At 32.3% G+C, this 13379-nt stretch overlaps 3 protein-coding genes across 3 annotated transcripts in view; 2 read left to right on the forward strand and 1 right to left on the reverse strand.

Annotated features, from left to right (window-relative positions):
* Window positions 1–121: 121 nt before the first annotated feature.
* HELRODRAFT_193635 (hypothetical protein) lies at window positions 122–6970 on the forward strand (the record flags this gene model as incomplete). The annotated part of the gene is made up of 12 exons (XM_009028501.1): window positions 122–286; window positions 737–856; window positions 1686–1766; window positions 2458–2569; window positions 2812–2873; window positions 3104–3152; window positions 3322–3442; window positions 3796–4025; window positions 4335–4402; window positions 4611–4725; window positions 4983–5204; window positions 6843–6970. The coding sequence occupies 12 exons, from the start codon at window positions 122–124 to the stop codon at window positions 6968–6970; spliced, it is 1473 nt and encodes a 490-aa protein (XP_009026749.1).
* Window positions 6971–7487: 517 nt separating this feature from the next.
* Window positions 7488–10157, reverse strand: HELRODRAFT_87059 (hypothetical protein; the record flags this gene model as incomplete). Its single annotated transcript, XM_009028464.1, has 7 exons — window positions 7488–7589; window positions 7752–7868; window positions 8039–8074; window positions 8192–8320; window positions 8640–8740; window positions 8814–8895; window positions 10092–10157. 7 exons carry the CDS (start codon window positions 10155–10157, stop codon window positions 7488–7490), a joined length of 633 nt encoding a protein of 210 aa, XP_009026712.1.
* A 3116-nt stretch (window positions 10158–13273) lies between these two features.
* The window catches only part of HELRODRAFT_179683 (hypothetical protein), a gene marked incomplete at both ends in the record, with an annotated part of 6137 nt that continues 6031 nt past the window's right edge, over window positions 13274–13379 (forward strand). Inside the window, one exon of the mRNA XM_009028502.1 lies at window positions 13274–13328. Within this exon, the coding sequence (XP_009026750.1) occupies window positions 13274–13328 (55 nt within the window). The remainder of the gene's footprint in view (window positions 13329–13379) is intronic.

Genomic DNA, 13379 nt, shown 5'->3' on the forward strand with positions numbered 1-13379 from the left:
TAGACTATTATAATTTATAATGCTATCATGGATTACCATTTTATTATTAAAAGCAATACTTAAGAAATGCACAAGTTTCTGTAACAGTTTATAAAATTTCAAATTTCCTCAAAATGTAAAAATGCAAAATGATTGGATTAAGTGCATCAGACAGGAAATAAATGATTTCAAATGGCTTCCATCAAAAAATGCAAGAATATGCAGTGACCATTTCTGTAATAAAGATTATAAGGGTTATGATGGAGAAAGGAAGGTAATGCTGAAGAAAGCATTCCCATGTTTTCAAGTTAGTTATATTTATATGTCATCAGTTACACAAGGACGCAATTCACATCATCATTGTACATTGCAACATTATCTATACAAAAAATATAAAATGCATTCACCAATATTCCATGTATTTTATTAAAACTTAGAAAGGGCATAATAACATTGTGAATAATAATCCCTGCTTAGGACTGGGATCATCATCATCATACCAATCACCATTACAAATTGAGTCAATTTTATATTAATGTTTAACAAGTTAACTAAATTGGCATAATCAAGTTTTTATATGAAATACACATCAAGAATTTAATGTAACAAATAAATTAACAGAAAAATTTCAGCAAAAGTTTAAAAAAATTAGAACATATGACTCTGATCAAAAATCATTCGCGATGACACTGCATTTGTATGGGCATAAGGCATATGATTATCTTTGGACAAATGGCTTACATCTTCCTCACACTAGGACATTAAGAAAGTAAACTTGTCATACCTGTTCAATAATTTTAATAAGATTGTTTTAAATAACTATTCTCAATGTCATTTTATTAACACTACATTAAAAGGTGGCTACAAAACATTGATGGTATGCCTGGGGTGATTTCTACAAACCTTATTGACTAATGGTGATGGGGATCCTCTGGAACTGTACGATCATGACACTCAATCCAGTCATGGATTGAGAAATCAATCCTTGATATATTTGATAACAAACATTTATTATAATATAAGAATGAAAAAAAGATGTAGGGGTAAGGCAAAATCTTACTGGAACTATTATTTTCAGCAATTTATGATTTATTTTTTTATTTATGACTTTATCCATTTTCAATGATACCGATATTTTTAATTATTATTATCCAAATTATACTCATGCCTATATAAATTAATTTGATTGTGGCTATTTCTATGCTTAATTATTTTATTTACTTGCCATAGGTATGCACAGCATTTAATAAATTAATGATAATAATTAATAACACAACATTCTAAGTGCAACAACAACAACAACACACGTTTAGATGACATTTTCCCCGAGATCAGGGTTGCCGTTTGGCTACTTATGATGAAACCGAAATACCCCTTGACGCCATCCACATCTGTCACTCGCCTCAGTATCACGCAACCCCGCTTTCACCCTGTCCTTCTCCACCTGCTCTCTTCATCCCAGTCGCGGACGACCCCTTCCTACCACTCCTTCAACCTCAAACTCCAACATTCTAAGTGCATAAAATATAATAAATTGAAAGTACAATTTTTACAATTAATGAGTTACAGTTAAGTGTTGTTGGTGGTTCACAAAAAATTTTTTTTATTTAAAATACAAAAAGATACTTAACCGTCATACAGCAATATCTATCCTAAAACAGCATCTAGTATCACCTTTTAAAACATTTTGAAATTTTAAATAAAAGCAATATTCCGAAATTAGTAAATATACGATCCTAACTTTTGACTTGGGCGATAAAAAATCACCCTCCAATTTCCCTCCGGAAGTAAGCTCCTTGTTCGACCGTCAAAAATGAGCGAAGGCCGTTATATTTATTCTAATTATATGATACAAAATGTAGAAAGATGTTTAAACTGGATGTGTTTGTAATGAACGATCTACGTGACGAAAATCTCTTTTTATGTTTTTACCGATCATAATCGTAAAATTTCATTCAAATTAGTCTTATTTTATAACATTTCAAACAAAATAAATTAAAATAATGTGAGTCATCTGAGCTACTAACCAAAAATTCCTAGCCAAGTTTTATAAATATCATTAGTTTTTGGTAACGTTATAATTTGTTTACATTAGCAACAAAAAAATTGAAATTAACTAAATATTCAGTATTCGTTAATAAAATTTTGAAATTTTAGAAACGAATTCATAAACGGTTACTAAATTTAACGTTAATATTTTTTACAATTAATAAATAAATATAAATATTTGTTTTAATTTTGTAAAGAAATTAATTTTATTCAAATTTTTTAAAATTAGATCAATTTATCGAACTAGTGAGATGAATCTAATCTAGGTTTTGGTTTCTAAGCAATAATTTTGAAATTTATGATCCTAATTTCTTGAAAATGTCTTTGAACGCGAAAAGGCCACTGAAAGTTGATGTATGTTTGTTCATTTTGTTCATCTTTTTGATCTCCATTTTGTATTCAAACCAAAATTATTAAATTCTTGCAAAGAACATGAAAAAGAAGATTCCGGTTAATCCGAAATATAAAGATGTCAAAGCGACCATTGACACTGGGGCCAGTATGTCTAAGTATCTTCAAAAGATAGAGGAAATTAAACAAAGTTTGTTCTATCTTTCAATCATTTGTTCGTTCATTCATTCCTTAGCATTCATTCTTTATCTATATTTCAATTTCTTGAAATTTGAATTTTGAAAATGTAATGTAAATTGTAAACTCCTGGAAAGTTGAAAAAACTTATGTGAAAATTAATTTGATATTTTTTCAAAAATCTATCCATGCATTCATAAGACTTTGAAAATCTTTGAAACTAATTCAAAAACAAAAAATTAATGATCATTCAAGATTACAAGTTCTCAAAGGATGAAATCTTCAAAAGAATCAAGATAACAACGTTTGTTCAGTTGGTCAGCATCCTATCTCCCATCATTTTATATTTATTACTCTAACTTTTTTATTTGTAACAACATTTTTTGGTATTAGTTTAATTCATTTATTCTTTTATTATTCATTCATTTTTACAATCATAAAGCTCTGACAATGTCATAAATTAGGTATTAATGTAATTTTTTGTACTGTAATATCACAATTATATAGTCAAACAACACCAACTAAATCAACAAATTCTTCAATAAAGTTAGTACAGGTGTACAAGTTGACAAATGGAGATGAGTTTGATATGCCTAGTAAGTGACGCGTTTCATTTCAATTCTCTAATTTATACAAATATGTTTTTTATCTATTTTATTATTTTTTTTTAAATGAATGTCAAAGAATGTAATTTATTCCATTAAATCATCATGAGAATGCTAAATATAGTCTGCCTAATTATTATTATACACTAATTCATTTCAGGTACCCCAGCCGATACAGAAAGATCTGTAGATGGCGCAAACGCTGATGAGGATTCACTTGACAAACCTTCAAATGCAAGTTTTGCGAGTGGTGAAGTTAGCAATAGATCTACGTTACTTGGGTTGGTTGGTTGGTTGGTTGGTTGGCTAATTGGTTGGTTGGTTGTTTGGCTAATTGGTTGGGTGATTATTTGGTTGGTTGGTTTATATTCTCACGAAGTTATTGCTGAAGAATGAAACTGATACTGTTAAATTACTATCCATCAACACGTTTTACATTATCTTAATCATTTCTTTGTTCTGTTTTTAAAAAAGGTTCCATATTTTAGTACCTTTAAAGTTCATAAAAGACCTTTGTTTTTTTTAGCAAATTTGAATTCGGCTAAAAAATCTAATTTATACAACTCAATTTGAAGCCTTGCTTATTGACATCAGATTACCAATTCACTAGCTGATAGAAATTCAAAATACACAGTGTTTCTCAAGGCATTGGCGAGTTTGATGTGTTGAGAGAGAAGAACTCAAGCAACAACACAGCAGCAACTAACTCGGGGACCACCAGCACCGCCAGCAGCAACAACAACAAACAGCTGCTATTAAAAAGAGGCGTGGCTTATTCTCTGAGCAGCTGCCAATCGAATTGCCCCTTCCTTCTGTTGGATATCAGAAATAGAGATGAGTATGATCAGTGTCATATCATTCCCGGTTGGCTGCTGATTTTATTTATCCATTCATATTTTCTATCCATTCATTCATCCATTCATTCATTCATTCATTCATTCATTCATTCATTCATTCATTCATTCATTCATTCATTCATTTATTCATTCATTCATTCATCCATTCATACGTTTGTTTGTTCATTCGTCCGTTTGTTCAACCATCATATAGTGATTTTTTGTTTGTTTTTCCAATTCTTTCGTTCATTCATTTATTTTTTTATTCACTCACTCATTTTTTCATTCATTTATTTACTATTCATTCATTAACTAGTTTTTTCTTCCATCCATCCAGCGATCAGCTATTCAAAGAGCATGCTTTCTCGATCTGTCAATTATGAATCTCAAGAGATGCTTGACTATGTTGGAATCATCATCACCACCACCATCATCATCATCATCATCATTTTTGTCAGCGCCGCATCATCATAACCTTCATCATTTCTTCTTTATCTGTTATCATCTTCATAATTTTTTCTTCTTCATCGTCATCATTTCGTCCGAAAAACACACATACACACACACATACATACACACACACACACACATACATATACATACAAACACACAGAAAAATAAAGAAGGCTGCATAATAATTGTTTATGATGAAGATGAAAAAATAGCCAGTAGCGTTGCAACTACACTAGTTCAGAGGGGCTATGATAACATATTCATGCTTTCCGGAGGTCATGATGATGATGATTGTGATGATGATGATGATTGTGGTGATGATGATGATTGTGTTGATGATGATTGTGGTGATGATGATGATTGTGGTGATGATGATGATGACGATGGTGACGATTGATTTTTGATTCGACCATTAAAAATTATGTTCGGTCATTGTCATCTTCTTCAAAAGTATTGTCAGTTATGACGTCATCATCATCATCATCATCACATTCATCATCATCATCACAATCATCATCATCATCGTCCCCAGGCTTAAAAGTGGCAAGCAAACTCTTTCCGGAAGGATTAATAACCGGGACGTTACCGTCTTCACTGACGACTGCAAAGAAATTAAAATCCCCGTCAACTGAATTAGGAGAATCAACACCAAAGATAAAACAATGCCTGGAGAGAGAGGACATAGATAAATTAGAAATCTACTTGAGTAATTTGTCTATGGTCCCAGAAGCCAACAGTCGCATGAGCACTTCAAGTTGGTCATTTGTCGAGCTGATGTATATCTTATTTTATTCAAATTATAATTTGCTACTATTTTTAAAATTAAGCAAACATATATCGAGAAATTATGAATTTTTTCATCATAAATTATCATAATTTATGAATCAGCTTCACTAGTTAATGATAATTATGATTGATACGTTAAGGCAGATTATCATCCAGAGCGGCGTCAACAACATCATCGTCGAAACCGATATTCAAACCCTGATCGAGACGATGATGACGTCCAACTCGGATCAGGCGATCGTCAACATCCCCCACCATCACCTTTTCATCATCATCATCACCATCAGTTTTCTAAAAAACTTCATCATCAGCGTCACTTTCTCCCTCGCCATCACCGTCCACATCGGCCCCACGACAACCCTCTTTTATCGTCACTATCTTCCGTCCTTGCCGAATTATTAGTCACACTGCTCGCCGCTTTCGCACTTTTCACCTACTGCATCTGTGCTGCCCAATAAATTAGCATAATTTATTCATTTGTTTAATTTTATGTGTTGTGTATGTGCGTGTATATGTGTTTTCGGGTTTTTATTATTTAAGTAAACATTCAATTATATTTCTACTGTCCATGCGTATGTGAAGTTCAATTGACTAATAGCTTATCTGGCCGCTTGTTTTAAAAAGCAAAAACCCATCATTTCATTGAGAAATACTCATTAACATACTAAAAACACACGTTTGCTCAGTTAGCTATCATAATTTATTCATGAACAGTTATTGCTAGTATTATATTATCAATGTTGCTTTCAATACGTTTTGAACTATACAGACAAATATATGTAAATATATATATTATATGCGGCCAGATGCTCAAATATATCTATACTGATATATATATATAGTAACTAGGCTAATAGTTACTTTGAATGGATGGTCCTGAATGAGCTAAGTTTGCTGCTAATGGTGGGTATACTGTTCACTCTGTTCCAGCACCTTTTTCCACTAGTGCTGATGTAACTAATAAAATTAATGATGGTGGTAAAAGTCAGAAGCTAAGGTTATTTAGTCGTGGGAATGCTATATCTGGCGCACCAGTTATTAATGGGATAAGTCAGTTTCCAAATCCACCAATTAAAATAGGTATCACTATAAAGAAAATTATAATTAGGCCATGTGCTGTAATTACACAATTATAAAGTTGATCATTACCTAAAAATGACCCTGGTTGGGCTAGTTCAATTCGAATAATAATTCTTATGGCTGTGCCGACTATAGCAGCTCAAGCCCCAAATATAAAGTATAAAGTTCCAATGTCTTTGTGATTTATTGAGTAGAGTCATCGCATAAATAATGTAGAGTATTGGTGTGAATATTAGCCTGGTTACTACTTTTTATGAGCTTTGAATACAAAAATGCTCTGCTATGGAACAGATTAAAAGCACTCACCGATCCTTTTCATCATACCATCCACACTGCTACCATCATATCAGATCATATAGTCCTTGCACCATATTACTACAGGGTACCGTCATAATGTGCTTAAGTGATTTAACAGATCGGTGGGTTGGCGGGTAAACGAATGACTAATCGAATGAATGAATGATTGAATGACCAAAAAGGTCTATGAATGAATGAATGAAGGAATAAAGAATTAAATGAATAACAGCATTGGAGACTGAACGCTACAAGGATTGCTTCCTGAGACGCAAAATTCCTGCTCGTTATATAAAATGTTTTCGACTGACTGGCTCAGAGAATTCTTATGCCTTCTCGAGACTTTTCTTTCGTTACTGACTGTGTTTTGAATTTTGAAATAAACTGATCAAACAATGAACGAATGAAAGGAACGAACGAATAAAAGAACAGAAACAATTTATTGGCGATGTCTTTTATGTAATGTACAAATGTCTCAAAACACCATGACCCATTTCAAACGCAAGTCTCTCAAAATATATATTAAATATACTACTGCTAATTATTTTATAATAATATTTCTAATTGAATCTCTATGGTGGAAATTATAGATTCATAATTTCGATGAAGATGGTGGTGGAAATGCCGACAATTCCCTCAGTGGGCCTTCATATTTTTCACCTGAACGAAGAAATTATATTGTTACTTACATAATTAATTACCATAATTAATTAATTATAACTATTATAATATACAAATGACTTGAATACGCAACGATTAATCTACTAATCAGAAAAGATTAATAAATAGATCTATATAACTTATTAACGAATGAAAGATCGGTTAAATGAATGAATTAATAACTGAATGAATGAATGGATGAAAAGGAATTAATGCACTAACCAATTATACTTGCTAGCAATTCCATCCTATCACTTCCAAATAAGAAATGTTCGGCCCCATTTTCGTCATTCACTAAAATCATCGGAGAACCAAACGCCTAACACGGGTACGAACATACATACATCCCAAAAACGGATACCAATCACAAATTGACATCAAACAAAGTCTATAAATACCAGCCAATGAAATCCATTTAAAAATAACTACCAACCGGAAATCGATATTAAATAAAATCTATAAATATCAGCCAATCAAATACCTTGAGATCTAATGCTTCCTTAGTGGTTGACCTTAACTTATCCTTGACCTCTCTGGTTTCAGCAAAGTTCAAAAGTTCATCCGATGTTGATTCATTGAGGCCTACTTTTAACAAAGCCTGTAAGATTGTTACAGTTGCTATTTATAGATTTTATTAAAATCCATTTGTAGTCGTTAGTAATGTAATAATATATAATTATATTTATTCATTTATTATTTATTCATTCAATTCATCAATAATTTGTCCACTCATGCATTCATTCGCTCATTCATAAAAAATATATACACCTCTTTCAGGCTGGCCTTCTCGTATATATCTTCCCTCTGAAATGAAGATCAAATACAACTTTCACTAAATAATCACATCAAATCTATCATCTGCCATTAATTACACTGACAGTGATGAAGAACAACGAAAGTAAAAAGAAAAATAACAATTACCTTACTCCAGATTCTTAACCACAACTCTCTCGAAATTGCCTCAACCAGATCAGATTGATGCAACTGAACAGCTGTTACCAGTTGTTGGGCCCTTAAGGTACCTTGCTCAATCATCACTTTCTTCAAATCCTATTTTTAGATTAGGAAAATTTATTAACATTCATTTAATTTCGTGAGCCATTGAAAATTAAATGCTCATTTATTTATACATTCAATTCTTCACTCAATTTTTCATTATATATATATATATTATATAAATATATATATACATACATATATATACAATATATTATATATATATATATATACATACATACATACTCAATTTTTCATTATATATATATATATATATATATATATATATATATAATGAAAAATATATATATATATATATCAATCCTTTATTTGCACGTTCAATTAATCATTCAAGCTCTCTTATAACACCAACATATGGAGTCTTCAGTGGGATTTCATAGAATTTTGAAAGTCTCTGTAGATCCTGGTACATGTACAGTGCTTTGTTCTTCACAAACATCGGTGGTGAGTTACCTGGGATAAAATTATGAAAATAAATTAACAAATTAATCAATCAACCATCCAGTCAGCCAGCCAACCAACCAACCAGACTCTTTCATAATAGCTCCCAGAAAGAATGGTTTAAATATCAAATCAATGCTCCACTTCTGCCTGTACCTGCACAGTGTCTGCAATCAAAAAATTAAAAAAATTATTTCCAACAAATTGAGCAAAAAATAATTTCATTGTTATTATATTATATTTTAAATTAAATATTATTTATAATATAAATAATGTGGGGAAGGTGGGGAGCGAGTGATAAGTAAAATAAACCCCTGTGGGGTATGTGACAGAGTAAAGGCTAACTCGGTATTGTGTATAGGATGTCAGAAATGGGTGCATAAGAGATGTAGTGGTGTGAGGGGGGCACTGAAAAAGGTGGAAGGCACGTTCAAATGTAAGAAATGTGTTCATGGTGTGATTAATAGGATGGACGCAAGGACGGGGTTGAGTGGTGGTATTGAAAGAGTGGAAAGCTTTGTTTACTTAGGGGATAAGCTGAACGCGGATGGAGGATGTTTGAGCGCAGTTACGGCTAGAGTTCGTGTAGGATGGATGAAATTTAGGGAGCTGGGTGGGGTATTGTGTGGAAAGAAATGGTCAGTGAAGATGAAAGGGAGGGTATATAAAGCATGTGTGAGAGCAGCGATGATATATGGTGGTGAAACTTGGGTGTTGAGGAGAGAGGAGGAAAGTGTACTGCAGAGGGCTGAGGGAGTTATTGTGAAGATGATGTGTGGGGTTAAAGTGAAGGATAGGAGGAGTAGTACAGAGCTGATGTCAATGATGGGACTGAATGAGGACATTGTGACATTGATAAGGAGATCGAGATTGTGGTGGTATGGACATGTGTTGAGAAGAGATAAAAGGGTTGGGATTAGGCGAGCGTTGGAGTTCGAGATTGAAGGAGTGGTAGGAAGGGGTCGTCCGCGATTGGGATGGAGAGAGCAGGTGGAGAAGGATAGGGTGAAAGCGGGGTTGCGTGATACTGAGGCGGGTGACAGATGTGGATGGCGTCGAGGGGTATTTCGGTTTCATCATAGGTAGCCAAACGGCAACCCCGATCTTGGTGAAAATGTCGTCTAAACATGTGTTCTTGTTGTTATAATATAAATAATCTTATTTATATGGTTCACCCAATAAAATCAAGCTAACATGATTCAATAAGAATGCAATGAACATTCGGTTTGTGGATAAGAGTTGAAAAAATTATACAAATTAACATTTGAAGATAAATTAGTAATGAATGCTGAAATAATTAAACATTAAGATTAAACTAAATATTAAATTAAAAAGACAGACGAGGCAGTCAGCATCCACGTACTTCAAAAGCGATCCAGGAATAAGGCGACACGACATCGTAAAACAATTTAACAGATTTTTTGCTCATTTTTAATTTATTTCGAAAATTTAAAAACCAACTTCCAAACTTTAAGCATTCAAAAGAGAATTTTGTTAAACAGAACGAGGTAAAGTTCAAAATTACGACTCGTTGCCGTTTGAGAAAACATCAAAGAGAGCCAAACTACAAACGGCAACACTACTAGTTTAGATTCATTCGCTAGATGTCAGAACACTATCACTCGGCAAGAACAAAGGCGAGTAGATATAACAAAATTGCATCAAAAGCATGAATATGAAACACTCAAAATGAAACATTACGTAATTTTAAAAGCACAATAAAGAAAAAACGTTAAATCAAAATAAATTGAGAACCGTAACTTACAACTAATCATCGTTAAACGCGTCATTAACATATTCCTCATCATTCTCACCATTGTTAACTTCATCATCATCATTCTTCTCCTCATCATCCTCATCGGTAGAGATTAATTTTTTTGAATCATCACCATCATCATAATTACATTCACCATCGTCGTCATCAAATGTATCATTATCGTCATAATCATCTTCATCATTATCATTTTGATTGTCATCACCACCATCGTCATTATCATTAGCTTCACCGTAGTTATCACAAACCTCAAAACCATACATATCTTCTTCGAAAACTCTATTCTTCATTATCACTTCATCATCATCATCATCGTAACACCTACCACCACGGTTATTCTTCTTTCTGTTCCTTAAAAATCCCTTAATCCCAGCAATGCCAACACCACACCCATCATCGTTAAAGTTATAGTAGCCATTGTTATCGTAATAGATTTGATGCTGTTTCCTCACGTACTCATTGTAAATCTCAACCAGCTTTTGATCACTGACCAGACACTCACTGGCCTCCGAATAGTTCCTATAATCTCTGTAGTTTATAAATAGAATTAGGGAACAGACCAAAGAACAGACGGTGCTTATTATTCCGATGTAGTACGAACCATAGAAATCTAAATTATAAATTCTTTCCATGTCAAAGAGGAAGTCTGTATTTTCTACGTAGTTGCTGAAAATCAGCAGGCCAAAAAATTGCTCTAAGGCTGAAAAATTAAAAATTTGTGCTTTAATAATTATTGAATTAATAATTAATAAAAATAATTGTTTGTAATGAATTGAAACATATCCATTCATTCAAACATTTTTGCTATACTAATAATGAAAAAACAAATTTGAACAAAATTTGTAATAAAAATTGACAAAGAAATGAGGAAATGAAACCTTTGCATCAGTAAAAATTATCAAGAAATAAAAAACAAATCTAATATGAAACACATATTCGAAGAGAAGCAAATATGAGACATTGAACTAATTTCAAATAATTATGGAAATAAATTTAATTTTTACCAGAGTGATTTCAGTGGTGAGTAAGTCTTATTTTTCCAAACTATTTCTGTGCTATTCCTTAATCAACTGAAAACTAAAAATAAGAGTAACTTATGAAAGAAAATAAAAAATTTGAAAACAAAAACAAACTACGATGAGAATTTTTAACCAAAACCCAAAAATAAAAAAAATTTGAAAATTAATCTAAAAAATGAAAAAAGTCAGAACAAATGACAAATATTTTCATTCTTCTTTTAATTTTAAATCTTTTGAAAATTTATAAAACGATTTAAACAATGGAAAATATTCATTATGAAAATCCAGAAACCAGAAATAGCAAGTATGGAGATAGCAGCAACGAGCGTGGTCGGACTCATCTTCAAATTATTCCCTTCCAAGTTGTTGGTCATGATAGCAAGACTGACAATGCTGCAAGCCACACCTATACACATATTGCCCTGGACTAAGTGGAACCAGGCTGTGGTCAATGATTTGGGAAACATTAATTGTTTTCAGTTTGAATTATTTATAGTAGTAAACAATATAAAAAAGTAAATTTAAATTATTGATTGGTTACAATACAGATTAAAAAAATGTCTAATTAAATTAAAATAAAGTTACAAAATTTAAATCAAAATCTAACCATCGACACTTCTACCCTCAACCAGATTATCATGAATGGATGTGCACACCTCCCCATTGCAGTAATGAAACAAGCCAAACGTCGAATGACCATACGAATCAAACTTCAGACAGACCCAGTACGGAGTAGTGACACTAATCACGCCACATAGGACCCCGCCGATCATCAGCTTTGCAGGCCATGGTAGGTGGCTCCATCCCCAATTTGCCGCCTTGGGTATTGACGGAGTGCATAGATTTCGGGAACTTTTTAGGTATTTACTACCGGCTGAATAGATCGTAGATTTCAGCAAGTCTTTTGCTATATTTGTTTCAAGTGAACCAATTTCATTGGAGTTTTCATCAAATTTTATTTGTTCTTCATTTTTTAGTAACTGTTTTTTCATTTTTTCAAATAAAAATATTTATTTTTATTATTTACACTAAACTGAAGTAGATTAACTGATTAAAAGCCTTTTTAAATAATTAATCGATGAATCAGCAGTCATTTTATTTTACGTAGCGAAAGTTAGACGCACAAAATTGTACTTTCTAAAAGTTAATTTCGATAAAAAATATAGGTTGAAAATTTGTGAACTATAATTCTAAAATATTAAGAGTGTAAGAGCAATTGTAACTAAAAAGTAAATAAGAATGCATAACAATATTTTCTATAAAACATATATATGTTATTTATATGTTATTATATTTGAAAATTTAAAAAAATGATCTTATAATGCTAATATTCATGATTTTAGACAGTAATACATCAATATTGAAGGCAATTCAACAACATTTATGTAAAAAGTAATCTTATTTTCGAGATTTCTTTGATGTATTTAATAACTCAAGAGTTACCACAATCTTCCATCTTTAAGTTCCGTCATCAATCGAATCTGAATTATAATTCTGACACCATTAATACTGCTCATTTCGAAGCTCTCTTCCCCCATAACATTTTATCAATAGAACGACGTAAAATTTATGACTGTTTTTTCACGATATAAAAACACAGCCAAGTATGAAGAGCTTGTTAGTGAGATAGAACAACGTGGGTTAAGCTGTTTATTGTACGCAGTTGAGGTCGGTGCAAGAGGTGTTGTTGGTTGTTCTGTGTGCAGCTTTTTGAAGGATTTGGGTTTGGCTGGTAAAAGACGATCGATTTGTATGAAGAACATAGGAGGACATACAGCCGAGCGAGCTCCTTACTGGATGAGGTTATGTAGGGAGAAAAAGGAATGAGAGTTTAAACAGTTAACAGACGAGCTTTTGT

The sequence above is a fragment of the Helobdella robusta genome, assembly GCF_000326865.2.
Source record: "Helobdella robusta unplaced genomic scaffold HELROscaffold_56, whole genome shotgun sequence".
In the NCBI taxonomy this organism is placed as follows: Eukaryota; Metazoa; Annelida; class Clitellata; order Rhynchobdellida; family Glossiphoniidae; genus Helobdella; species Helobdella robusta.